At 40.7% G+C, this 27,484-nt stretch overlaps 1 protein-coding gene across 7 annotated transcripts in view; it reads left to right on the forward strand.

Annotated features, from left to right (window-relative positions):
* EFR3A (EFR3 homolog A) overlaps positions 1-27,484 on the forward strand; it is a 95,063-nt gene that overhangs the window by 46,860 nt on the left and 20,719 nt on the right. For 6 of the 7 annotated variants that reach the window (XM_074888079.1, XM_074888097.1, XM_074888070.1 and 3 more), the window contains 8 exons: positions 6,127-6,264; positions 14,315-14,393; positions 15,303-15,438; positions 16,748-16,912; positions 22,364-22,478; positions 24,362-24,413; positions 26,077-26,249; positions 26,699-26,774. In XM_074888079.1, coding sequence (XP_074744180.1) covers positions 6,127-6,264; positions 14,315-14,393; positions 15,303-15,438; positions 16,748-16,912; positions 22,364-22,478; positions 24,362-24,413; positions 26,077-26,249; positions 26,699-26,774 — 934 coding nt within the window. The remainder of the gene's footprint in view (positions 1-6,126; positions 6,265-14,314; positions 14,394-15,302; positions 15,439-16,747; positions 16,913-22,363; positions 22,479-24,361; positions 24,414-26,076; positions 26,250-26,698; positions 26,775-27,484) is intronic. The other variant, XM_074888052.1, reaches the window with a different exon arrangement.

Raw genomic sequence — 27,484 nt, forward strand, 5'->3', positions numbered from 1 at the left:
TGGTTTTGCTAGTTATTAAAAATTGAGAGTTTTAATGCCTATTTAGCCATCAGTAACAATTGTCTGTCCTGTTTGCAACAGTACTTAAAGTGAAGATTTAAAATTTATTTATATGTAGACACCCTTATCTTGTGGGTTTTTTGCTTTCAGTGATTCCTAGGTATGTTACCTGCCAGGTATGCCTTCAAAAAAGATCTCTGTGATGATTGATGTTGAGGATATGCTAGTCATCTTACAATTGAAAACTCACTTTTTTTGGTCTATGTGTGTATTTGTGGCTAAACACTATGTAGGTGTATAAAGTATTACTAACACTGGAAAATTTCCATAAAGCAAACTTCATTTAAGCTTGTTTGCACAGCTTTTTGTTTCATGTTCAACCCTAGCTGCTTCAAAACTCAGCAGCCTTCCTATGACAACATGCTTTTTATCCTTTAACGTGATGCTCGCCTTGCTAAATCTGTCAGGTTTCTTTTTTTGTTTGTTGGGTTTTGGTGGTGGGTTTTTTTCCATTCCTCAGCCTTATTTTTCTTATTTCTGGCAGTATCTGTCTCCTCTCTAAAGCAAATTTTCAGACTAAATGACTAAATAGTTGTTTATCTGTCCATGCCTTATCTATTTACTGCATATATCTGCGGACCCACACGGTATGTACAGAAATATCCACTTGGATTTTACATCTGAAGAGTGATCTGAATAAAGAGACAAAGGTTTCTGAAACTGCTATTTGAACAGGGAGAGCCTAATTAGCCTTTGCTTGCTCTTACAGGGCTTCTAGATGCAGGTGGGCCCTTTACTTCGTTACTCCTTACAGTGCCCTCAAGCGTGCACTTTCCTTTATATAGCAAAATTAAACAACGTACTGATGGAAAAACTGACTGAAATAGGATTTGGATCAACCACTTAAAGCAGATCTGCAGGACTAATTTTTATGATTTGTTGAGCAATGCAGTAGTGGTGGTAGAAAAACAAATCTGTCAACAAACAACTGTTAATTAAATATCTGAACTAGCTGCTTGAAACTTTTTCTATAATGCACGTTCAACACAAAAAAAGACTAATGATTTTCCATGTGGCAAGTAGGGGCCTTGTATGATGTGCATATGACAGAAAAGCTGAAAGCAATATTTATAAATTGTTGATCTGCTGGCCTTAAATGATATTACAGAGAATTTCTTATCTTGTTTTATATGTGACTTCATATTTGTGGAGCACAAACAGAGGCATCTTGAAGAGTAGGAGTAAGAAACATATTGTTCTGACAGATGGAATCAAAGCATTATTTTGAGAAGAGCAGAAATTCCAGAAAATACCCCCAACTTAAGTCCATAGAAAATAACCATTTTTGGTTAAAGCTGAAGTACACATAGGTAAAGCTTACCTTAAAGATCAGTGTAATTTTAATTGTGGAACCTTAATGTCTTAATTCAAGATTCTTCTGGGTACATGTCAGATGAGACACTTTTTGGAGTTTTGCCAGCCTTACTTAAGGCAGAAGGACATGCTAGTACTTGTAGACTTGACTTCAATTCCTTCTAATATATTTATAATATTCACATAAATTCTTGTTTAGGGGTAGATTAGAACGTATTTCTTTCTCAGGGTGAATGAATCATAGTCAAATATTCCTGTAGCTACTCTGCTCAAAAGTAGTAGTTAAGTCTTAGTTCACATGTCGCATCATATTTTTTGGCCAGTCCTGGTTTTGTGGTATTAAGGAAGTCTCATGCTTGAGATGCTGAGTTGCTCTGAGCCAATTTAAGCCTGTGATTAGATGTTTGCTATGAAAACTGCTGTACTTCAAAACGTCCCGGCTTCCAGTTCCTTGTTGCCACCTTTTCTGATAGAGATTACCTGCAAGAAAGCTGGTAGAACAGCTAAAGGGAATAGTTCTTGCCCATTTCATTGCAAAATGCATTTCATGTTTCACTCCCCTGGACTTGTGGTAGTACAGAAAGTCTGAATACAGAGGAGTAGTAGTAATTTTTTTAAAGTGTTGCAGTTGGATTTGTCAGAGGTTTTCTGATCTTGGTTTAAAAACCAAGTCAGTGAAACAAAATGTGTACGAGTTGCTCATTTGGATTTAGAAACTTGGAGAGGCTGTACAAAGCTTTCCTTCAAAACTAAAAAGTTAAAAGAGTAGTTTTATATTCATTGTCTTTCATCTGATAATTGTAAGGAAGACTTAGCGAGAAATACTTAATGTAGGTGCTGTTAAAAGTTCAAAATAAAAATTAGATTCCTACAGACAACAGAAGATAATTTTGAATATTCTGATGCAGTATGTTTTAGACTAGGAAGACAGGATTGCAATTTCTTCCTTTAACCTATTCTTAAATAAGACCCCAGGTAATGCTGAGAACTCGCATTCTGCAGAATTGCATATACAAACACTTAAAAGACAACTTATTTTTACTGCATTTTAACTAGAATTCTTCCAGATAGACTAGCTCTGTGTGTTCTGCAGCCTTTCCTTTTCCCCACCCACCCACCCTTGTAATGCTGCTGCGTTTTAGGGAATCTGTGTCAAAACAGCAGTGGGAATGACTGTCCTGCATTGCTGTTTGTACCTTCTCTGAGCTGAGAAGGATGCTCACCTGTCTAGATATGAGTCTAGGCAGTATAGGGGAAAAAAAAAGGAAGCTTGAGGGGCACAGCAGTTGGATAAAGCTGAAGTTTAGTGGTACTTGTGGTGGATTACATACAAATTGTCATGCCTTTTAAAATTCTAATCATTGGGCATTTGTAAAACTGTTTGTCCTTACTTATATAACAGAGTGCCTGGGGCTTGTTTATTATTAAAATCTGACAAGCTAGCAATGTTACGGTAACTTCTGAAACAGTGATGTTACCAGACGAACAGGATTTTTAGATTGCAACTTTTAGATTGCAGCAGTCTTGAAACACTGTGAGATCTTTTGCTATCAGAAGATATTACAACTATGATGTTAATGTGTTTATTTGACTAGTGGCATTTCAGTATTTAACTTTTTATAATGCTCTAAAGCTATGTTTTTATGATGCTGAAGAGTGAACATTAATCAAAGCTGATGCTCTTAGTGAACACTTCTAAACATTTAATGCACAAACTTCACTGCAGAACTGAAAATGTCTTTAAGGTTTTGGTGTATTGATTTCTTCAGTCTAAAATAAATCTTCTAATGCATAGATACATAATGTTCATGTAGGTGAATGAATCCTCACTCAAGTTTCTATCATTTGTTTTGTGCAAAAAAATACTTGCTACCTGTAGGTAAAGTACTTCTTGACAAGTAATATAAGTACCTTAGGGAGAACCTTTTTCTTTTGTTCTTCCTCAATCTCCCACCTCTCAGCTGCTCAATTTGAATGAAATATTACGAACAGCTTAATGGTACAATGTGGGAAGCACTTAAACTCAGAAATACATTTCAAATGCCTTTAATTTGCTCTAGTAATTCAGCTGTCTGTGTACTGAAAAGGAGGTGACTTTGGGCAAAGGAAAAAAAAAACAAAAAAACCCAAAAAAACCAAAAAAACCACAAAAACAAAACCACATGACCCAAAAAATGAATCAAAAAACATTGCCAAGGCCTGCATCAAAAATGAGAAGTAGGAAACTGGAAACTCTTCTGGAAAGGCTCTGCTTTTCACTGTTTACAGTGTAGCTACTGATCTTAGTTATTCCAAGGTGAGGACAGGCTATTCCCTTCAAAACTCAGTAGTACACTTCAGGCCTCAGTAGGTTTCAGTTTGTCCTTAGTAGTATGGAGTTTCTGTAGTTCTGCTTCTCTTGTGTCTGGATTTAGTCTTTACTTTGGTGCTCTTCCTCTTTTTAATACCATGTTGATTTTAAATAGCCTAATTCCCAGTCACAGAGAGAAAAGAAATAATTGAAAAATACAGGATTTGAACTTTACAAAAGTTTGGTCATTGCTGCTGTCATTAGTGTGAAACATGAAATCTGTGCTTTGCACTGCAAGATTTATTAACTCTTAAGTGGAAACTTCCATATGCAAGAAGTTGATATTTAAATGCTGATTTTAATTCCTTTTTAATTTCCAATAATTTTTATTTTAGTTTAAGTCATTCATTGGAGTTTTTTAGCACCTTAAGAAATAGTAGCTCTGGTAGTTAGAAGTTCTTGCCCTGCCCATTGCTTTTTTTCTCCTCCCTCCCATCGTGTCATATTTTATTGTTCTTTACAATAGGTAGTTCATTTCTGTGATTCAGATAACTGTAATCTTTTTAAAGGACTAATTTCTCAGTAAAACTTACATGTTAAAACACTCTTCATGGTGCATTTATCTGATGCAAAGTTTGACAGTGTATTTTTTCATTACTATTTTCTGACTGAAGGAATCAAGTGCTATGTTTCTTTTTCAGAGTAATGCTTTTAGGGAAAGAAGAATCCTCCTTCAACAAGTGCCACCTTTATAAATATAGTATGGGGAAAATAACATCAATATCTACGTCTTAAAAATGTTTCCAAATGTGAAAGGTGTTGGGTTTTTCCCCCGCCTCCAAGTTAGTAGTAACATACTATGTGATAAATATGGGAGTCTAGTTGCCCAACAGTATCACACAACACTAAAATGCGAAAAACAACTTGACAGTGTATTATATTTTAATAAGGTTAAAAACTAGAGGTTTTTGTGCGCTGATGCAGACAGATATTAGGCTTAACTTTTCAATCCTTGTGGTGGGTTAGCTCTGGCTAAAAGCCAAAGTACAATCCAGCCGTTCTTTCACTCTACCCCTGCCCTTCAACCGGACAGGAAGGAAAATGGGATGAAACAGCTCATGGGCTGAGGTAAAGACAAGGGAGATCACTCACCAGTTACTGTCACAGGAAAACAGACCTGACTTGGACATAATTTATTTTATTGACAATCAAAATAGATTTGGATAGTGAGAAAGAAAGACAAAAACTAAAATACCTTCCCCCTTCTCCAACTTTTCCCCAGTCCCACCTTCACCCCTTCACTCCCGACTCCTCTCCCCTGAGGGGCGCAGGGGTTGGGGCTGGGGGTTGCGGTGGGTCCCTCGCAGCCCTCTGAGCCGCTCCTCCCTCCTGCCCCGTCTCCCTGCTCCAGCCGGGCCCTTCCCCAGGCTGCAGTCCTTCAGGGACAACCTGCTCCCGCCTGGGCTCTCCACGGCCGCAGCTCCTGCAGGAAATATCCCCCCGCTGCGGCGTGGGGCCCTCCCCGGGCTGCAGGGTGGGTCTCTGCTCCCGCGGGGTCTCTCCAGGGCTGCAGGGGATCCCTGCTCCGGGCCTGCAGCACCTCCTGCCCTCCTCCTTCTCCGGCGTCGGGGTCCCTCTGCTGCTGCTCCCTCCTTGGCTTCCTCCTCCTCTGCCTGGGCTGCCTTTGGCCCTTGCTGAAACCTGGTTTCCCCCGGGCGCCCCCAGCTTGGCTGAGGGGCTCAGCTGTGTCCTGCACTGGAGCCGTTGGAGCCGGCTGGGACCAGCTGGGACCGGCTGTGTCTGGCACGGGGCAGCCCTGGCCTCTCCCCACAGAGGCCGCCCTGCAGCCCCCTGCCAGCGCCTGGGCATGGACACCTCGTGCAGTCCTCTCCATAGTAATGTTGGGAGACAGTTAGAAGGCGACTAACATGTTCACTATCTAGCTAGAGGTAACTATGTGGGTGATAATGTTCTAATTAGTTCAACCAGACTTTCTTCCAACTCACAAGCCATCTGTTTCTGCAGAAGTAGTGCCGTTTTATTTAACACCCACCCACACAGTGTGGATTCAGTAGTGGGCAGGTGAATGAGATCATTAGTCTGAACAAAATGACTAAGATTCTGCCTAACTTTTTGCACGGTTTCATAGCCTTCATTCATTGTTAGTAATGGGTGATAGTTTGTCAAAATGCAGTGGGTAACAAGTTAAATCAGTATTGGTTTTGCCATATACATATTTCGTAATACAGTGGTTAGTACTGGGTGAACACATGATGATCTATGGTTCTGCTATAGGAGAATTAAATGTTTTTTTCAGAATTCTGGTTTGATGCATATTGGAGATACAGTTCTTGCCTAGATCAAGAGTGTGACTCATGAATGTTGTAGAACAACAGTGGGTACAATAAGAAAGGTGAATATTAATCAGTAGTAAAATCAATGTTTTTTTGTCTTTATTTCAGCAGAATAGGCCCTCCATCCTCTCCTACAGGAGGAGAGAAAGAGGAAAATCCTGCTCTGCTGGCCGAAAATTGTTTCAGGGAACTACTAGGACGAGCAACTTATGGAAATATGAATAATGCTGTCAGACCAGTTTTTGCGTAAGTTGAAAATTCATCAAAGGTCTTAAGAGATTTTTTTTTTTATTTCCTCCTCTAATTATGTTGCATTAAATTCCTTCCTCCTTTTCAACCCAAAGGATTCTAGTCATGTTTCTTCAAAAAATTCTCCCTCTTTTAATTTCACCTCTTTGTGTTGCCTATCGATGTTCACATCCCATAGATGACTCTTGCAATCAGTGAAGAGACAAGCCAAGTAAAATACAAGTAGCAACAAAGGAATACTGTGCCCAGATTAATTCATAAAGTTAAGATTTCTACTTTCTTGCAGTTTTCTTCCAAGACCTGCTTTGATATTCTGTGAGGAATATCTTTACAGCTCATTTGGTAGTGAATGGCAGTTATCACAGAATCACAGAATCGTCAAGGTTGGAAAAGACCTTGAAGATCATCCAGTCCAACCATTAACCTAACATTGACAGTTCCCAACTACACCATATCCCTCAGCGCTATGTCGACTCTACTCTTAAACACCTCCAGGGATGGGGACTCCACCACCTCCCTGGGCAGCCCATTCCAACGCCTAACAACCCGTTCTGTAAAGAAATGCTTCCTAATATCTAGTCTAAACCTTCCCTGGCACAACTTGAGGCCATTCCTTCTTGTCCTAGCGCTTATTACTTGGTTAAAGAGACTCATCCCCAGCTCTCTGCAACCTCCTTTCAGGTAGTTGTAGAGGGCGATGAGGTTTCCCCTCAGCCTCCTCTTCTCCAGACTAAACAGCCCCAGTTCCCTCAGCCGCTCCTCGTACGACATGTGCTCCAGACCCTGCACCAGCTTCGTTGTCCTTCTCTGGACACGCTCGAGTCATTCAATGTCCTTTTTGTAGTGAGGGGCGCAAAACTGAACACAGTCATCGAGGTGCGGCCTCACCAGTGCCAAGTACAGGTGTAAGATCCCTTCCCTGTCCCTGCTGGCCACGCTATTTCTGATGCAAGCCAGGATGCCATTGGCCTTCTGGGCACACTGCTGGCTCCTGTTCAGCTGGCTGTCAATCAACACCCCCAGGTCCCTCTCTGACTGGCAGCTCTCCAGCCACTCCTCTCCAAGCCTGTAGCGCTGCTGGGGGTTGTTGTGGCTGAAGTGCAGCACCCGGCATTTAGCCTTATTGAAACTCCTACAGTTGGCCTTAGCCCATCGCTCCAGCCTGTCCAGGTCTCTCTGCAGAGCCTCCCTACCCTCGAGCAGATCAACACTCCCACCCAACTTGGTATCGTCTGCAACTTACTGAGGGTGCACTCGATCCCCTTGTCTAGATCATCAATAAAGATGTTAAACAGGAGAGACCCCAAAACCGAGCCCTGGGGGACACCACTCGTGACTGGCCACCAACTGGATTTAACTCCGTTCACCACCACTCTTTGGGCCTGGCCATCCAGCCAGTTTTTTACCCATCAAAGCGTGTGCCCATCCAAGCCACGAGCAGCCAGTTTTGCCAGGAGGATGCTGTGGGAAACGGTGTCAAAGGCCTTACTAAAGTCAAGGTAGACAACATCCACAGCTTTTCCCTCATCCAATAAGCAGGTTGCCCTGTCATGGAAGGAGATCATGTTTGTCAAGCAGGACCTGCCTTTCATAAACCCATGCTGACTAGGCCTGATCCCCTGGTTGTCCATTATATGACTTTTAATGGCACTCAAGATGACCTGCTCCATGACATTCCCTGGCACCGAGGTCAGATGACAGGTCTACAGTTTCCTGGATCCTCCTTTCTGCCTTTCTTGTAGATGGGTGTCACATTTGCCACCCTCCAGTCCAATGGGACCTCCCCAGTTAGCCATGATTTCAGGTAAATCATGGAAGCAGCTTGGCGAGCACATCTGCCAACTCTTTCAGCACCCTTGGGTGTAATCCACCTGGTCCCACAGACTTGTGTGCATCCAAGTGGTGTAGCAGGTCTCTGACCACCTCCTCTTCAACTGTGCTGAGCTCAGTCTGCTTCCCCTCCCCATCTCCCAGCTCATGAGGCTGGGTGTCCAGGGAACAGCCAGTTCCACTGCTAAAGACTGAGGCAAAGTAGGCGTTGAGCACCTCAGCCTTTCCCTCATCCTTAGTTACCATGTTTCTCTCTGCATCCAATAAAGGAGGGAGATTTTCCCTAATCCTCCTTTTGTTGTTAACGAATTTATAGAAACATTTTTTATTCTCCTTAACAGCTGCAGCCAAGTTGAGCTCTAGCTGCGCTTTGGCTCTCCTAATGTTCTCCCTGCATAACTTCACTACGTCTTTGTAGCCTTCATGAGAGACCTGGCCCCTCTTCCAAAGGCAATAGATTCTCCTTTCGTTCTTGAGACCCAGCCAAAGGTCCCTGTTTAGCCAGGCCGGTCTCCTTCCCCGCCTGCTTGTTTTTCGGCACGTGGGAACAGCCTGCTCCTGTGCCTTTAAGACTTCTCTCGAAGTATGTCCAGCCTTCCTGGACTCCCATATGCTTCAAGGCAGCCTCCCAAGGGATTTTGTTAATCATTCTTTTGAAGAGGTCAGAGTTAGCCCTCTGGAAGTCTAAGATGGCAGTTTTACTAACCCCTCTCTTTGTTTCTCCAAGGATCAAAAACTCAATCATCTCATGATCACTGCACCCTAGACAGCCTCCCACCTTTACCTCCCCCACAAGCTCTTCCCTGTTCACAAGAAGCAGGTCCAGGAGGGCGCCTTCCCTGGTCGGCTCACTCACCAGCTGTGTGAGGAAGTTATCCTCCACACATTCCAGGAACCTCCTGGATTGTTCCCTCTCTGCTGTGCTGTGATCCCAGCAGATACCCGGGAGGTTAAAGTCCCCCACAAGAAAAATGGCAAGTGACTGTGAGATTTCTCCCAACTGTTTATAGAAAGCTTCATCCACCTCACTGCTTTGGTTGGGAGGTCTATAGCAGACTCCCACAGCAAGATCTGCTTTATTGGCCCTTAACCTAATCCAAACACTCAACCCCGTTATCATTATACTTGATTTCTGAGCTGTCATAGCATTCTCTTACATACAGGGCCACTCCACCACCTCTCCTTCCCTGTCTATCCCTCCTGAAGAGCTTGTAGCCATCGATTGCAGCACTCCAGTCGTGTGAGGCATCCCACCACGTTTCTGTTATAGCTACTATGTCATAGTTCTCGTGCTGTATCATGGCTTCAAGCTCCCCCTGTTTGTTGCTCATACTGTGTGCATTGGTATAGATGCACACAGTATGCACGTAACGCACAAATGCGCACAGTACAAATTATAGCTGATGTATTGACTATCAGGTCCAGTGTTTTTCAGTTCTCTGCATTGCCCCACTTGCTTGCTTAAAAAATGTGGTGTGAAAAAAGCTGCAAGCATTTAGACCTTAAATCTGCTTCTTTCACCTCTGCTAGTGTCTACAAAGTAGACATGTTCTCAGGAGAAATCTTTGCAAGAAGCTCTAGACTTGGTGATACTGCTTTCAAACCCTGACTTTTCCTGGTGATGAGGAGACCTGCTTGCTCCTTGTTGTAGATTTTCAAAATACCTACCTGTTACAGGAATATCTAGTCTTAGATGGCCTAGTTCTTCCCACAGAGACTAAGTACTCCATTCATATACTGAAAGACTTTCAACTGAGGTACTGAAAGCCATTTTCAAGTTACTACTGATAAGAACAGAAATGCAAAAAGAAGATAGGGTAGATACTGAGAGTAGAAAACTTTTGTAGCCCCTTGTTTTTCACCCAGAAGCATTAAATGCAAATAACTGTGCTATTATCTTACTTTCCATGTGTACCTGTTATACCAATCTGATAGGAATTTAACTTGCAAAATTGAGTGTTTTACTAAAATATTTTCATCCTTTCCTACATTTAAGATTTGCATTCCTCCAAAATACCTGCCACTAGAGTGAACATTTAGGTACTAAACAGTCTGAATGAACTATTTGGTACTATATTGCAGCTGCTTTCTTACCATTTTAAAGTTCCTTTTATGGGCTTATCTTAAAACTTTATCAGCATGTGCAGTTACTTCAGTCTTCTGAATCATTTCAGCATCATGGAAGTTTCCCTCATATTATTCCTGATTCCCTAGATTAGAGTTAGTGCATGGTTTGGGAATTCAGAAGGTGTCATACTGGCATTTCCTGTGGCAGATCCAAAGCTGGGTGTTATTCAGGGTGTTATTTCTAGCTTAATTTCTTACTTGCTATGATCCTAAGGAACGACTTGAGTCTTTGTGCACCTCTATATGCCGTATGCTGCATTTGTGTGCTGAAATCGGTAGATAATGACCCAGAATATATTATCTCTGATGAATAAAGAGTCTTTGTGGTCACCAATTTTGTGTTCCATTTTGAGGAAGAATTGCCAAATAAATTTATCTTTTTATAAGTAACTGCTGTAAACGTTTAGTATTTTTGAAGAACAAGAGATGCAGAAAATGCAATTTCCAAGCTTCTTTTCCTAAACAAAAAGGGAGTGCTCTATCTAATCAGCTTCACTTTGTGACTGAGCAGAACTGGTAGAATGGAAGTTTGAGATAGCGCGTCCTTTGCACTTCGTCTGATTGAAAATTTAAATTTGATTTATCTTATTTTTCCTTCCAGTTTTTAAAGGGGGTGTACAGGAAAGACGGGGAGGACTCTATATCAGAGAGTGTAGTGATAAGACAAGGGGTAATGGTTTTAAACTGAAAAAGGGTAGATTTGGATTAGAGATAAGGAAGTTCTTCACTGTGAGGGTGGTGAGACACTGGAAGAGGTTGCCTAGAGGGTTTGTGGATGCCCCCTCCCTGGCAGTGTTCAAGGCCAGGTTGGGCGTGGCTTTGAACAACCTGGTCTAGTGGAAGGTGTCCCTGCCCATGGCAGGGGGGTTGGAACTAGATGACTTTAAGGTTCCTTCCAACCCAAACCATTCTATCTATGAGTGTATGAAAAACCTGACTTAGTTTATGTATACTTGATTAGAAATCACTATTTCCTAACAGTTTTCAATAATTTCCCAGCTTTTAAGAAAGCTCTGGAAATAAAGATAAGGCCACTTATGACAGTGCTAACACTGAAGATGCAGGGTCAGTTCCCCACTTGAAGGCTTGCTTTATGTGGCATTGGAATACCAGTCAACATGCTGTCACTTCTTTACAAAACTGAGTGAATGTGCTTCACGTAAGCTGAGTACATTCAACAGTTGAGGGATTTAAATGTAACGAAGATAGTTGAAACCTGAAGTCGGTCTCCTGGTTTGGATTTGGATTGACCTTAATTCTTGCCTTTGGCAAGAAATCTCCATGGTTATAAGTGTCTACATGTAGTAGCTAGAAACTCAGATTCTTATTTTTTAATGAAATCTGTCAGATCAATCTGGCAAACTGCTTAATGACAGACAAAAGTTTTATAGTACTATGATATGAAAGAATTTTGTATTTTGTGTCAACAGTCACAAGCTATTTAGACTTACTTAGCATGAATTTGCGATGGTGACTAGATTAGGCAGATCCAGAGGGATACGGAAATCTAGTGAACATAAGCAACTTCCCAAGTATAACAAGTTACACCCTATTCATTTCACTGTATTTCCATTCTTGTGAGTTATCACATCATCTGTGCAAGGGTTTTGAATATCCAAAGACTGGTGTTTAACATTCTTTCAGCAAACATGATGCCTGAGAAGATTATTTTATATATTCCCATACATGCCTCAGTTTTGCTTTCTAATCATCAGTATCAATTTATCATTTTTTACTGTAAGGATTGCTTGCACGTGTGACAACGTGAGTGAATTCTGGGACTGTTAGTGGCTCTCACTCCATAAAGTAGTAGTTTGCACTAGTGGTTCTGCTGTTCCTTTTAATTTGAGAAACCTAATTGTGTTCATTTGCTACATATATGCAGCAGACTCAATGGAAGGCAAGTTTGGCATTTGTTAATCCAGCAATAAAATGTTTTGCAATCTCATTTAGATATTCTTTATTAAAAGAAATGTAATTGGATAAAAAATAGGCAAGATGTGACTTGATTTTAACTAAACTAAGTGCACCATGTTGAAAATACCATTTACTATCTTCTACAAAAACAAAACTACATTGAATACACTGCCTGCATTATGAGGTGTAAAATATATCACCTACAGTAATCTAATACTCCTTTTCTTAGGAGGAAGATTCCATTATACAAAGTATGCTGCCCATTGAGCTGTTGCACAAAACACTAACCTAGGCTGTCATCTTCCCCCTGCTGTCTTCCCATCAGTTCAGCTACCTGAAGCAGATAATACTTTGCTTTTCTGGAAAAATGAAAACTATATGTCTTGTTTTGAGGGGAAAGGTTTTTAAAAAAAACCTTGATATAAGATGTAGTTGACCATAATCTGCCTGAATGGATCTTTGGGGCAGGTAAAGAGGAACTGTCAAAGGTAACAGAGAATGTATGCTACCCAGAAAGATTAAAGGATCACTTCCAATCAGGAGAATATAGTGGAGAGTATGATTTTGTATTTGATGGACTGTACTGGAGTGATATTAGGGAGAAAGATGGCATGAATAAATATATTATGAGCTGCTAAGCCTTGAAGGATTTAAAGAGGTAATTTCGTTTGTCTTTCTACCCCAAGGCAGTTTTAGATATACCTGCGTGTTTAGAATGTGCACAAGAAAGGCAGCTATCCCCAGCACGTAGTCCAGTTTAATATTTAGTAATGCAAATATGCTGTTATCTTGGCAGACAAACACCTTAAATTCCTGGAATTCTTTCCTGCAGGGATTTCTAATAAAGGTATGTAATGTGTCAAAATGGCAGTATGTTTTTTTTAAGCTCTGTGGTAGACTGCAAGATAAATTTAGGGCATGGGAGAGGGTAGCTTTATGCCAGTTGGGTTTAATCAACCTTGAAGGAGACCTGTGTACTCAGTTAGGTCACTGGGCTTGGTAGCAGCTGGACAGCGAGTTAAATGAGACCTCCAGATTCTAGGCAAAGTTAATTAAAGCATCCAGTCAGTCCTCCTGTGTTCAGAATACTGACATCTTTCACCTGCGTGCTTTCAAGTTTGTTATTTGAAGCATCTTTATACGTTTACTACATTCTTTGGGAAAGGGCAGACCAATACTGATTCTGTAGCTGAGCTACCTATTTAGAAACTCTACCTAAATTCAGTTTCTGTAAGAAAGTCTTGTTGATTTGGGGGGATTTTTTGTTGTTTGTTGGTGGGCTTGGTTTTGTTGGGTTTGGGTTTGGTTTTTTTTAACCTAAATCATACCAGTGAAAAGGCATTCAAAATTTCTTTTATCAATCTTCTAGATTTAAAAATGCATTTATTTTTGTCCTGCTTTTCCAGGTACTCAGAACTCCTTTTTGGAAAATTTGATGTGTGCCCTATTCATATAGCGTTCATCATAGTGCTTAAGCAGAATTCATTGCCTTTGCTTGCAGCTCTGACAAAGTTATTCATCGGTGGTTCCTATCCCATTTAAAGAGAAACTGATGGATTTATCATTCTAATTGTGTTTTGGTATTTCTTGCAGGAAGTGTTGAAATGCTTCAGAGTGATAAAGGAGTATATGCAAAAAGAGTAGCTCTTGTTTTCCATATATATTATTCATGAAACCACTGTGAAAATGAAAATAGTTCTTAGAGTCTCTATTCTGGATGTAACGTTCAGCCATAATTATATTGTACCTCCTGATTCAAAACAAATTATTTATCTTAGAGTAGACATTTGTTAAGGTATTATAACCATCCTCTTCAGTGTGTCTCTTTCATGTAAATAAGCATATAATGTGACAGACAGTTTTATGCATGCACTTTTTATGGAAACAGTATATTCTTAACTGTATATCCTTGGTATAACTAGGTTCCTTAAATTCCTGAAACTAGAAGATGAGGAATTTGTGTTAAAGCCAAATGTTTTGTGATCACATCCTAATCTTTGAAGACAAATGTTTTTCTGAAATTCTGTTTTTTTCACCTAGTTAATAAGTCATTGTTTAAAAGCTTTATGTAAAGAAGTAATCCCTTTGAGGTGAATTTTGAGAAAACTGTAAGATGCCATTTATTATATCTGTGGAATGTCATTATTTCAGGTCCCTTAATTTTTGGTTACAGGCATTTAGACCATCATAGACTATGGGACCCCAATGAATTTGCTGTTTCCTGCTTCAAAATCATCATGTATTCCATCCAGGTAGGCTTTGCTCCAGGGTTTTTTTTCCTCACATACATGTTTCAAGCACATAAGACAGGTTTAAATTCTTACCTCTAGCGATAACTCCTTAGTCTTATTCTTTAAATTTATCCATAACTCCTTAGTCTTATTCTTTAAATTTCAAATCATAACCTAATCATGATTTATGATCAGAAGTTACCTGATCTATTTTCAGTTACTGTACACTTGTAGAAGAAAAAGAGATAATTAAGGAATTCTCAGTGGAAGATAATGCGGGGGGCCTTCAGCAAACTCCATAACAGGGAGCAGGATAGCCATACTTATTTGACATTGTGCTTCATAAATAAATCTCCCTTAAGTTGGTCATTTATCTGTGCCAATCCAGCTGTACTGCTTTTACAACCCAAAAAACCAACTTCACATGGAACTGTGTTGTACTAATTGATTTCTACTAATGAGCAACCTCTACAGTCTCTTGTAAACCTGATCAAAGTCCGATTCTTGGATTGCATAAAGAACAGACACCTGGAAGATAAAGTCGTAAAATTCCACATTTGTGGAAGAAAGCTGAGTTTTCTCAGTGTTTGTATTAATGGTGCTTTTTTGTAAGACTGGCTGAAGTCCTTGAACTGCAGTTAGCTGAAGGAAGTACCACTTCACGCTTCCTCTGTTCTTGCAGATACTCTGGGTATTTTAATACTGTAAGCTTTTGTATACTGGGCTAGATGGACCTGTGTGGCTTCATCTGTCGTGGTAGGTTTTTTAAATCCATATTTAATCATGAATTGATTGAAATTTAGATAAATTTATGAGTAAGAATATTACAGAATAGGAAGATGGTCGTGACTATAGCTGAATGGTGTATGAGTTTATTCTTATTAAAGTCATAGATTAAGCTTTTCTTTCTGTTTGTTTGTTTTTTAATAGGCACAATATTCCCATCATGTAATACAAGAAATCCTTGGGCACCTTGATGTTCGCAAAAGGGACTCGCCACGAGTTCGTGCTGGTATTATTCAGGTTCTTTTGGAAGCAGTTGCAATAGCAGCTAAAGGATCAATAGGTAAGTTAAAGGCATCGGGTCAAAGGATAGATTTGAGGGGTGGTGCTCACTTTTGCTTTGTTTTCAGACTGAATGAAAGTATGTATTTTGAGAAGGTTTTGTATTTATTAATTTTTTCCCCTTTGTGCCCATAAAATGTTTGAAATCTTACTTGGTTTACAGTTTAAACATTCTTACTTTGTCATTTGACTGTTTCATAATCCTTCGCATTGAAAAAATTGAGTAGATGTATTTTTACACCCTTGTGAAAGGCAGGAATTCCTGTTTGGTAAGAAGTCACAGGCTCAGAGAGAACTGTGTGTGACTCAACACAATGCCAAGAGCGCTGTCGCTTTGTGATTCAGCTGCTGTCAGATGAGTGTTAATACAGGAGTCAAGAGTAGAATGATCTTTGAGAAATTTTACCTTAGTAACTGTGAAGCAGCTGAAAGAAGGTGCATATGTCATTTAAGGTAGCATAGTTCCTTGAAATAAGAGTAGTTACAAAAATGTGTATGCACATGTGCTCTGCTGTTGTTTTACTTTTGTCTCCTGCTGAAGCATTATTGCTTTGCTTCATCAGCTTGAGCCTGTCCTTTCTCCTCCTACAAGACCCACTTGCATGCACAGACTTGTGAGGTCTTTTACCTTATTGTGAAAAGAGCTCATTATTTGATCCAATGTATAGGACTGGATTTTAGTTGCACGTTTTGCAGTAACTGAAATTCAGGTGCAAGTACCTGCGGTTTAATCCATTGTTTCAGCAACCACTCATATTTTCTATGTAAAACTTGCATTGTGGGTTGACTCTGGCCAACAGCCGTGTGCTCATTCCCCTTTCCCAGAGGACAGGGAGCAGGTAGATAGAAGGTGTGTCTCCTCCCAGTTTCTTGCACACCCCAGCCTACTCTCTATAGAGACAGAGTGGGAAAAAGAAAAAGCCTTGACACTTGCTAGCTCTGTTCAGCAACAGCCAAAGCACTGGTGTGTTGTTAACACTATTATAGTCACAGGTCCAAAGCACAGCCCCACCCAGGCTGCTAGGAAGAAAGCTAACTCCATCCCAGCCAGACCCTGTACAACTTGATAGCAATGGATTACGCATATATACCCGATTGCATTTCCTGATTCCAGATTAACTTCTAAAATAGCAAGATGTAGGCACACTTCAAAAGTTTATCCCTAGGCCATATCCTTCAAACAGTGGATTTCACTTGTTCTTTTCAGCTTGATCTGATTTCCCCTGAAAAGGGATTGAAAAGGTCAGTTTTAATTTTCTTAAGGCATTGCTCCCTTGACAGGTGCAGTCATTGTTATGTGTTGTTTCCAGGCCCAACAGTTCTGGAGGTTTTTAATACCTTGTTGAAGCACTTGCGCATCAGTGTTGACTTTGAGCTGGGTGATAGGCGCAGTTCAGCAGGAAGTGCCACTTTCAGCACAAACTCCAAGGAGAGTGATGAGAGGATTGTCCAGAATGCTATTATTCAAACAATTGGTGAGTAATGCCAGTAATGTAGGCTCACTTAAAATTCCTCCCCTTCTCCCACTTCCTCAATGAGATGGTATTAAACCAGCTTGAATTAAAAGGAGTAATGGCAAGTGTGGTATCTCTGATTGTACTTGCCTCTAAATCTCAGGCTCACTTTATGTATTTGACTTCTGAAAGACTGTTCTTTTAATCATTAACTGAGCAGATAACCAAGAAACTCTGAAAATTAGAAATGCTGGTGGACTTACAATAAATTCGTTGGTTATATTATTACATGGCCCTTGAAATATAGATGTCATTCTGTACCTTTGGTACATAACTAATATTCGTTCTTTAATGAAAATCATATTGCGAGCAATCATATGCAGTAATACATTTTAGTAACTATTACTTGAGAATTTGTAGAATTCAATGTTAAACATATTGGCAACAATGACACCTAATGGCCAGTTGTGCTACCATGACTTAAGTGAAGTACTTTTAAGCACAATGCTGAAAATAAGAGCAACAATTCCTGTAAAAGATTTCATTATAAAAGCCTCTCCTCTTTTATCAGATTTTCTCTTTATGGTAGTGATATTATATATTGCAGTGCATTCATGATGTGTATTCCTTTACTTAAAGAGTAAGGGGGAACGTAACTTAAATGTTCACTAATCTGTACCTTTGCTTATCTTTACTTTGAAGCTTTCTAGAGCAGTAGCAAATATGTAGTAGACTATTTCTCACCATTACAGTAAAACTCCAAGTTAATGTTATCCCCCCACCCCCAAAAAATCCCAACAACCCCACAATCCAGTTTTTTGAAGTAAAGCTTCTTTCTATCCAAGTTACATTTATACTATTGCACAGCAATAGAATAGGGTAGAATATAGGGTAGAATAATAGTTGGAAGGAACCCATCAGGATCACCAAATCCAACTCCCTGCTCCTCGCAGGACTACCTAAAACTAAACCATATGACTAAGAGTATCATCCTGTCACTCCTTGAACTCTGACAGGCTTGGTGCCATGACCAGTTCCCTGGGGAGCCTGTTCCAGTGACCAAGCATCCTCTTGATGAAGAACCTTTTCCTAATGTCCAGTCTGAACTTCCCCTGACACAGCTTCATCCCATTTTCTCATGTCCTGTCGCTGGTCACCAGGGAGAGGAGATGGGCACCTCCCCCTCCACTGCTCACCTTGAGGAAATTGTAGACTCTGATGGGGTCACCCCTCATCCTTCTCTTCTCCAGGCTGAACAAACCAAGTGACCTCAGCTGCTCCTCCAAAATCTTGCCCTCGAGGCTTTTCACCATCTTGGTCACCCTGCTCTGGACACACTCTAATAGTTTGACGTGCTTCTTATACTGAGGCGCCCAAAACTGCACACAGTACTCGAGGTGGGGCCGCACCAGTGCAGTGTGGAGTGAGACAATCACCTCCCTCGGCCGGCCGGCTGTGCTGTGCTTGATGCACCCCAGGGCACAGTTGGCCCTTTTGACTGCCAGGACACACTGTTGACTCATATTCAACTTGCCATCAACACAAAACCCCCAATCTCTTTCTGCAGCGCTGCTCTCCAGCCTCTCGTCCCCCAGTTTGTACATATAACCAGGGTTACCCTGTCCCAGGTGCAGAATCTGGCACTTGCTTCTGTTAAATTTCATATGGTTGGTGATTGCCCAGTTCTTTAGTCTCTCCAGATCTCTCTGTAAGGCCTCTCTACCCTCGAGGGAGTCCACAGCTGCTCCTAGTTTTAACTATCATCAGTAAACTTAATGTACATTTGACTCCTGCATCTAGATCATCTATAAAAACATTGATGAGCGGTGGCTCTGAAGTTGAGCCCTGGGGAACCCCACTGGTGACTGGGCCCCAGCCAGATGTAACCCCATTTACTATAACTCTTTGAACCCGACCTGTCGGCCAGTTGCTCACCCAATGTATTACGGACTTGCCTAGCTGTGTGTTGGACAGGTGTTTGTCCAGAAGGACACTGTGAGAGACAATATCAAAAGCTTTGCTAAAATCCAAACCCACCAGATCCACTGGCTTTGCTTGGTCAGCTAGATGGGTGACCTTGTCATAACAGGAAAGTAAGTTGGTTAAGCAGGACTTTCCCCTCATGAACCCATGCTGGGTATGACCAGTGACTGCGTTGTCTCAAGTGGTTTTCAGTAACTCCCAGGATAACCTTATTAATAGTTTCACCAGGCACTGAAGTGAGACTGCAGGGCTGTAATTACCAGGGGCTTCCTTCTTACACTTCTTGAAAGCTGGGACATTTGCCAGTTTCCAGTCGACTGGGACCTCTCCAAGCTCTCAAGGCCATTGAAAAATAACGGAGAGAGGTCCTGCGATGACATTGGCCAGCTCTTTCGGTACCCTGGGATGAATCCCATCGGCCCCAGAGACTTAAGCACATCCAGCTGGAGCAGTAAGTCTCGAACAAGTTCAGAGTCAGCTGGAGTTCATCATCCCCCCGAGCTGTGGTCTTCCAACACACAGCTCCAGGGGTTTCTAGGGCCCTTCATTGGTCTTAAATGCCGAGTTGGAGAAGATGTTAAACATCTCTGTTTTATCTACATCCCTATTTGTGAGGTGACTGACCTTGTCAGGTAATGGACCAATGTTATCTTTGATCCTCCTTTTGCTGTTAACATTTAAAAAGTCCGTTCACAGTGCTGGCCAACTTGAACTCTGAGTTTTTGCCACACAAATTTTCTCCCTACAATGGGGAACAGCATCTCCGTTGTCCTTCTGTGTCACTTGTCCTTGCTTCCAATGTCCATACCCTTTCCTTTTCTGCCTAAGTTCTAGAAGAAGATCCCTGCTTAAGCAAGCCGGCCTTCTCCCCCACTTGCTTGACTTCCAACACTTTGGAATTGCCTGCTTCTGTGTTCTCAAAAGATGGCTCTTAAAAAGTGATGCATCCATGGACCCCAATACCTTCAAAAACGTGCTCCTTCAGCAGCCCAAAGTCTGCTCTCCCCATATCCCGGATCAAAGTTTTGCTGGCAGTTTTTCTCCCTATCGCTGACAGTTTGAAACTCAACTACTTTGTGGTCACGGTGACCAAGAAAGCCACCGATCACCACTTCACCCATGAGTCTCTCTCTCTGTTTACAAGCAACAAATCTAGGAGTGCACCTTTCTTTGTCAGCTCCCTTAGTACCTGCACCAAGAAGTTATCTTCAACATGCCTCAGAAATTTCCTGGACCTGTTTGTGTCCTCTGTATGATATTCCCAGTTCATGTCTGGCAAATTAAAATCACCCATAAGACAAGGGCAGTTGATCTAGAGGTATCCCTTAATTCCTTGTAGAAGGTGTCATTGTCCTGGCTGGGTGGTTGATAGTAGACTCCCACAACATCTGCTTCATTTGCTTTCCCTTTCATCCTTACCCAGAGGCTCTCAACCACATCACCAACAGTAAGCGCCATAGAATCCAACGCCTCCCTTGCATACAGCAGCACCCCCCCGCCTCACCTGCCCTGCCTGTCCCTCCTGAAGAGCCTATAACCATCCATCATGGCACACCAGTCCCAGGACTCATCCCACCAGGTTTCACTTATGCCAGTGTTGTTGTAGCTCAGGGACCGGACCAAAGGTTCTAGGTCCTCTTGTTTATTCCTTGTGCTGTGCGCATTAGTATAGAGACATTGCTAAGGAGCTCCAGTGTACTCAGCACATTGTGGAGCTGGCACACTGTCCCTCAAACATTGGCTTACCTCTAGCAAGCCTAGTTTTATCCCTTTCCCCCTTCATATCTAGTTTAAAGCTCTTTTGATGAGCCCTGCGAACTCCTGCACAAAGATCCTTTTCCCCCTTTGAGACCGGTGCACCCCATCTGTCACCAGCAGGCCTGGTGCCCTGTAAACTGACTCATGATCAAGAAGCACAAAGATCTGCCAGTGACACCAGGCTGGAAGGATAGAGGAGAACACTACTTGTGCTCCTCATCCCTTAAACAGTTGTCCCAAGCCCCTGAAGTCTCTCTTAACTGCAATTTCATCACTGCCTACATGAAAAAGTAATAATGGGTACATTTCTGAGAGCCATACCAGCTTAGGAACTTTTCTCGCCACATCTTTAACCTGGACCCCAGGGAGGCAGCAGACTTCCCTAAGAAGTGGGTCTGGTCGACATGTTGGGCTTTCTGTTCCCCACAGAAGAGAGTCTCCTATGACAATGATCCATCTTTTCTTCTTCATGGAAGTGGTTTTGATGCAGGGCATAGGCTGACCTAACCTTGGCAACATCTCCAACCTAGATGAACCATCATCCTCCTCATTGTTCGGTTCCACTTGCAGACCCGTACCTATTACACACGGACACCTGGGAAGACGGGGCGATCACGGAGGAGACGTGCCTGCTGTGCTGGGCAGGAATTGTTACCATTGTCCCCTATCCCTTAAGTCACCACATTCTGCCAGGTGGGGAGAGGACGGGAAATCCTCCATATCGTGTGTCCCGTTGGCCTGACAGGCCTGTCCCAGGGAAGGCAGGTGCAGTTCCTGCAGTCTGTCTCCCTCTCGCTCTCCCTGATACCCCTCAACCTGCTGCCCCCCTCCCGGAGCTCTGTCCCTAAGCGGAGGAGCTCCTCTCCCTGGGCGCAGCTCCCACAGCTGTGCTCACTGCTGCCGGCCGGCGCTGGCAGAAGAGCAGGGCCCACCCTGCAGCCTGGCACCCGGGTGGCAGCGTGTTCCACCGGAGCTCTGGCTGCGAAGCTGCCTCAGGCGCGGCGGGTGCAGAGTTTAGAGAGGCCACGGCCTTTTGCCGGGTGGGTGCCATTGCTCCCCTCTGTGCAGACTGCTGCACCACGCCCTGTTTGCCCACCCTGGTCATGGTGCTCCCTGGGGGCAGATCTTATAGGTGTGGGGGCTTGGCTGCTGTTGCTCCTGGCCCTGCCCAGGTCTCCTCAGTCGCTGTGGTGTGAGCTGCTGGCTCCTGGCAGGTCTCTTCGCTCCCCTCAGGTTCCCCCTGTTCAGGGAACTCCCCTGTGCACCGCACTAGAGTGCTCCGCTGCCGATTGTGCCAGCACCAGAGCAGCTCGCCTCAGCAGTCTCAAAGTAAAGTAATAGTCATATAATACTTGATTATCTCAGATTTCTCCTCGCACACCTGTAATATGATGATTTAAGAACAGACAAAGGTAACACCACTGTGTTCCATGAGAAACACTTCCAATTCCTTACTAGTTATAAATGAACAGATGTCACGTATTCAACTTTAAAATGATATATTTAAAGGAGGATAAAATTAGACAATTTTCGGTTTTAAAGAAGAAAGTGAATGTCATGAAAAGTCTATAAAGCCATTCAGCAGAAATGAACATGTGAGTATTACACCCTAAAACAAATCATAGTTTTATTCTTCATCTATTTTGACCTTGCAAATATATTCCTTGTATTTATAAGGCTTTTCTTGTGTGTATCTCTTTCCTTGTGTGATTTCATTCCATTTTTATTTAGGATTTTTTGGAAGCAATCTCCCGGATTACCAGAGATCAGAGATTATGATGTTCATTATGGGAAAAGTACCTGTTTTGGGGACAACTTCACAGTCACTGGATACCAGTCACCTTGGGTTTGTATATCCTACAGGTTTTAATTTCTAATAAAAAATTTAGATTTTAGAATCCTGATCATTTATGAATTGAATAACATTAAGAAAAGTGAAATGCAAATTCTCACTCATTAGGGACCTTATTAAATACTATGCAGAATCAAGAGAAGCAGTGTCAGCACTATGAAATCAATCTCCAAACACATTACTGAGAGAAAATACCTGATTGGAATGCAATTTATTTTGCACTAAAACATTTCTTCTCTCTAAATCTGTACAAATGTGTCTGAAATTATCTACTTAATGGTGGTTAATTCCATAACTTCTTATATGTGTGTTTTGTGAATGAGGGAAATTCAACCATGACTACATTTTTTCGAATAGCTGCATAATTTACAAATGTTGTTTTGCTGTGGTCATTCTGTATAAACTGACTTCAGATTAAGAAATAAACTGCAGAAATTACAGTGAATTTCTTTCAGTTTAGATTTTCCTGATTTATTTAGAAATAGGAAACAGCTATAGGTGGGCAGACTCCTGGAATAAACTCATAATTAAAAAGCCACCATATGCTGAAATAATACTTTTTCCTGTAACATGAATAATTATGTTTCAAAACTGCTTTTCCTCAGTAAGGGGAAAGTCACTGAAAAGGTTGCAACTCTTTCCAGGTGTGCATAATACTTTGTACTACATATGCCTGGTCCCCTGCTAGGTTACATCGGAAGTCATTGTCTTTCTGCTCGCTTCTTGGGAGCTTTTCATATAGTATTGTGTCCCTGCAGTATGGGTCGCTATTCCATGGAAGATAGAAATGTCTGTGCCAGGCAATTATCAGTCATTAAGAAGGTATTTGAAATAGAAATCCATTTAGAATTCTGTACTCGGATTACCAGTTGGCATGGGGGTATTTGTTTGGTTTTTTTAACTATAGAATTTTCCTTTATGGGATTCTGTGTAAACATGGGACTGAGTAGTATGTTAGTATGATGCACATATGTAACTGAATAAAGTAAGCTTTCTGACTGCTGATACAGTCTTTCATTACTTACCTGAAAATTTGTTCTCTGCTACACAAGACATTTGAATGATAGTGCCAGCTGGATATAGCCAGGATTATAGCCCATGAAGGTGGAAGTTTCCACTGTTACATGGGGGCCAACTTTTGTGAAGAGGCTTGCTCTTTCCTTACGCTATTTGGTGGACAAAAGGGTTTGTACCTTTTTTACTTTAAAGAAGGAATCTCTTTGAATGAAGCCGTTTATTCCAAGTGCACTTTTATTGTAAGATCTTGCAAGAACAGTGCGTATGTGACTGTATGCCAATAGGTATTTAACTTCTTTTAGTACCAGCAGATGGAAAATGAGAACAGATGAAGAACAGATTAAGTGGTAGTCTCTGTACCTTCCTGTGAATTGAAAACTAGGGTTCTTTCAGTTTTTCTTGCCAATTTTGCAGATAACTTCAGTCTCAAAGTTTTGGGGTCTGACTTAAACATGAAGAGCCCTGTCTTCTTAAAGACTCAATTATGTTTTAATTTAGAAGAAATTCTGAGCACTGGTGCTTGTGAAAATTGTCAAGCATGTAGCAGTTGAACATTTCAGAAACAAAGAGATTTCTGAATGAAACCGGAAGATTTAGACCTGCTTCACAGATATCATTTACTGTTTTGTCAGTAGTATGTGCTTCGTTTTTTAAGCCTTCCTATAAATGTTCCTTTCAAAAACAGTTAATTATTGCACCTCATTTGGAGATATTTTCCCCTTATTTGTGGTCAGCCAGCATCCCTTCCAAGACTGCTGTATTCACTTGTCAAAAATGCGGTTGTTAGAATGATGTCTGGAGTGAAATAATATTTTGAAGATATGCAAAGAAACTAATTTGCAACTTGTTTCTTATTGTAGAGATTTGGGAACTAGGAGGATTCAGATCATGTTATTGAGATCTTTACTTATGGTAAGCCTTCTGTGTTCAGTATATTATAAGCGCACAATGTTTCACTTTATGTGTTTATATGTATAAGAACAGTATTGGAACTCTGTATTATGAATTTAAACATACTTTCATATTACATAGGGCTATTCTACTGGGTAAAATTGTGACAGAATTTTCCCAACTTACATTGCAAGCAGCTCAAGAAATAGTCCTCCATCTCTTAGAGCACTTCAGTGAATATCAGTTATAATAGGATCTGCAGATCCAAAAGAACATCGTAGAGTAGGCTGAGTTGACTAGTTCTGCCAGCAATGCTGGCAACATCAAAGTGAAATCACTTTTGTCTCTGGCACCAGAAAAGCTGTAATTAGTAGAATGGCTAATATTTTTTAAACTGTAGAAATAGATGCCTATCTCCAAGCCCTTAGAGCCTCAGGCACCATTGTTCTTTCCTTCCTAGTATTTCCCAAGTTTCTTGTAAGGTATGATTAATTGTTTTATCACAAATACATTTTTCAACTATGAAATCAACGAGTATTTCTGGAAATACATCCTGATGGTAGGAATCAGAAATGGGTAGTAAAGGAGGCTCTTCCCTGTAGAGTCCTGGCCTATTTTGTTGCAGAAACTGAAAGCTGGTTAGTGACAAAAGTAGGGGAAATAGCATAAAGAATGATTTCATGACTAAAGCAGAAAAATGCCTTCCTGGAAAATGAGTTTCTGTCCCTGCTTTGACATGAAATTTGTGTGCGGTGTTAGGCAAATCAGTTAAACCATTTTTTGCTTGTCAGAATATGAAATCCTAGATTCTGGCTTGCTGAAGACCTGAACATTCACAGTTGCAGTTTAAGGACAGAAAAAAACGTTAAAAAGGACCTCAGGATTATTTTGCACGTTGTCTTCATTAAAGATAGACTCAGCTGTACCTAAACTGTTCCTGACAATATTTATCTCACCAGTCCTAAAAATTTCCATTGCAGTCGCTAAGAATTGTTCTAATTATTTGAGGTGCTGCGTAGCCTGTAAGTATGCTTTAAGGTGTTCCAGTTGTGCATGTGGAAGGTATTTAACATTCTTGACGCTGAATTTTGGTTTGGATCCTCTTTTAGAATATGGAAGTAGAATTCCATCATGGTACAAAGATGTGAAAGTGAATGTGTTATGCTTAATGAATTACTCAGACACTGATAAATATTGTTTGCTACTGTCTTTTTTGCAATCGAGTAGTATCCATAAATGTTTAAGATGTACATATAGCCCCGATTTCTCTTTTTTTTTTCTTTGTGTGAGCCTACTCAGTACCATATATGAGCAGCTCAGAGCCTGAAATGGAAAAATCTCTATTGAAATTATTACCATCTTCATTTTATGCCCTGCAACTTGTCATAGGCCATTCTTCAAAAAAATTTCTTAAATGATACCTTTATTTTTTCTTTTGGGTGTGTTGGTAGAGGAAGGATCCTGAGAAATACCACTTTAAAACAGGTGAAGGGAGTTCATTTGAACATGAATATTAAAGTATTTCCAAATTTGTAATGAGATTATGAATTTTCAAAACTAGTATTTCAGTTTGAATCCACCTTTCAGATGCCAAAGCAAGCCCACTAAAAAGTGAGTGACACTCGCAAGTAATTCTTACAATGCGATAATGACACACATTAATTTTACTTCCAACAATGAACAGGTGACTTCAGGATACAAAGCAACAACAATAACTAATGCGCTTCCTCCCCCATTTCTGGACCCATTACTGTCTCCTTCACTCATGGAAGACTCTGAGCTAAGGCAGCTGGTCTTGGAAATACTGCATAATCTCATTGATCGGCATGACAACAGAGCAAAGCTCAGAGGGATACGGTAGTTCTTTTTGTTTGCTTTGGCCTACTTGAAATTCTAGTTTAATATCTGAATGATAAGTACTGTTGATTTTTAAATATTTTTCCTAATATGAAATGTTAATGTACTGATTTGATAAATGCACAGTGCTCAGTGTACTTTACTGATGGCAAGAGTTTTACAGGTAAGCCTCAGTGCATGATACCTTAAATGACCATTCCAAATATCTGCTGGTTTAACTGCGGAAGGCAGTATATGGTATTTTATGTAGAAAGAAAAAAAATATGTGGTTGTCATAATAATTCTGTTTATGGTTTTTCCTCTTCAACTGAAATTTGAATGTCATTGTTAAACATGGATATATTTAAAATGGAAATTGCTTCAAGATTTGTTTGAATAGTTCGTATATTTCACATCCTCTTCCCTTTCAACTTCTTCTTGCTAAAATGACATTTTTGTTTGCTTTGTAGAATAATACCAGATGTTTCTGATCTAAAGATAAAACGAGACAAAATTTCAAGGCAAGACGTGAGTTTCATGAAAAAGGTAATAGAATGAAAAAGTTACCTTTTCTATTAGAAAGACAATAAAGTAACTGAAACAGTTGCTTTGCTTTTCTTCTACAACTTTTGGAACAACTTGCAAAGATGAATTGTCAAGTGATTTTTGAATAAAGTTACAGTGATTTCAGTGTTGAGGTGTTCTAGATACTTGAGAGTTGGTTCCATGGAATAAATAAATTTTCATTTATGTCTTCAGTGAAAACTTTTGTATGCATGAAATTAGAACAGTGTATATCTAAACCATGATTCTGAAAAGACCTCCCTATAGTTAGATCCCTGTGCATCATTTCATTTATGCTCAGTAGTAGTTTTTCATTTGTATGGCTTTTATTTTGTTGTATTTTGAAGTAATTTTTTATTTAAAAATCTTTTTTAAAAGCCTTGGTACAGGGCTTGTGTCTTATGTTTTAGGTAAAGATGTCAAAGAAGGTTAACTTTGAAGAAAAAAGGCACCTCCTTGCAAGATTGTTTTTACAGAATATTATGTCAGTTGACTTCTGAGGATGTTTCGTTCTAAAGAAAAACAGATTTAGGTTTTTTAGCTGATGCTTATGTGGAGTGAAATCACTTCTTTACAATAAACACCTTATTTGCTATTTGAGAAAAATGCATATAGTTGTTGGTGTGCTCTGTCATTCCTGACTGTTTTATCTGTTTGGTATGTTTGTAAACAAAAAAATACAAATTACTGTA

This window comes from Strix uralensis, chromosome 1 (assembly GCF_047716275.1).
Source record: "Strix uralensis isolate ZFMK-TIS-50842 chromosome 1, bStrUra1, whole genome shotgun sequence".
Classification (NCBI taxonomy): domain Eukaryota; kingdom Metazoa; phylum Chordata; class Aves; order Strigiformes; family Strigidae; genus Strix; species Strix uralensis.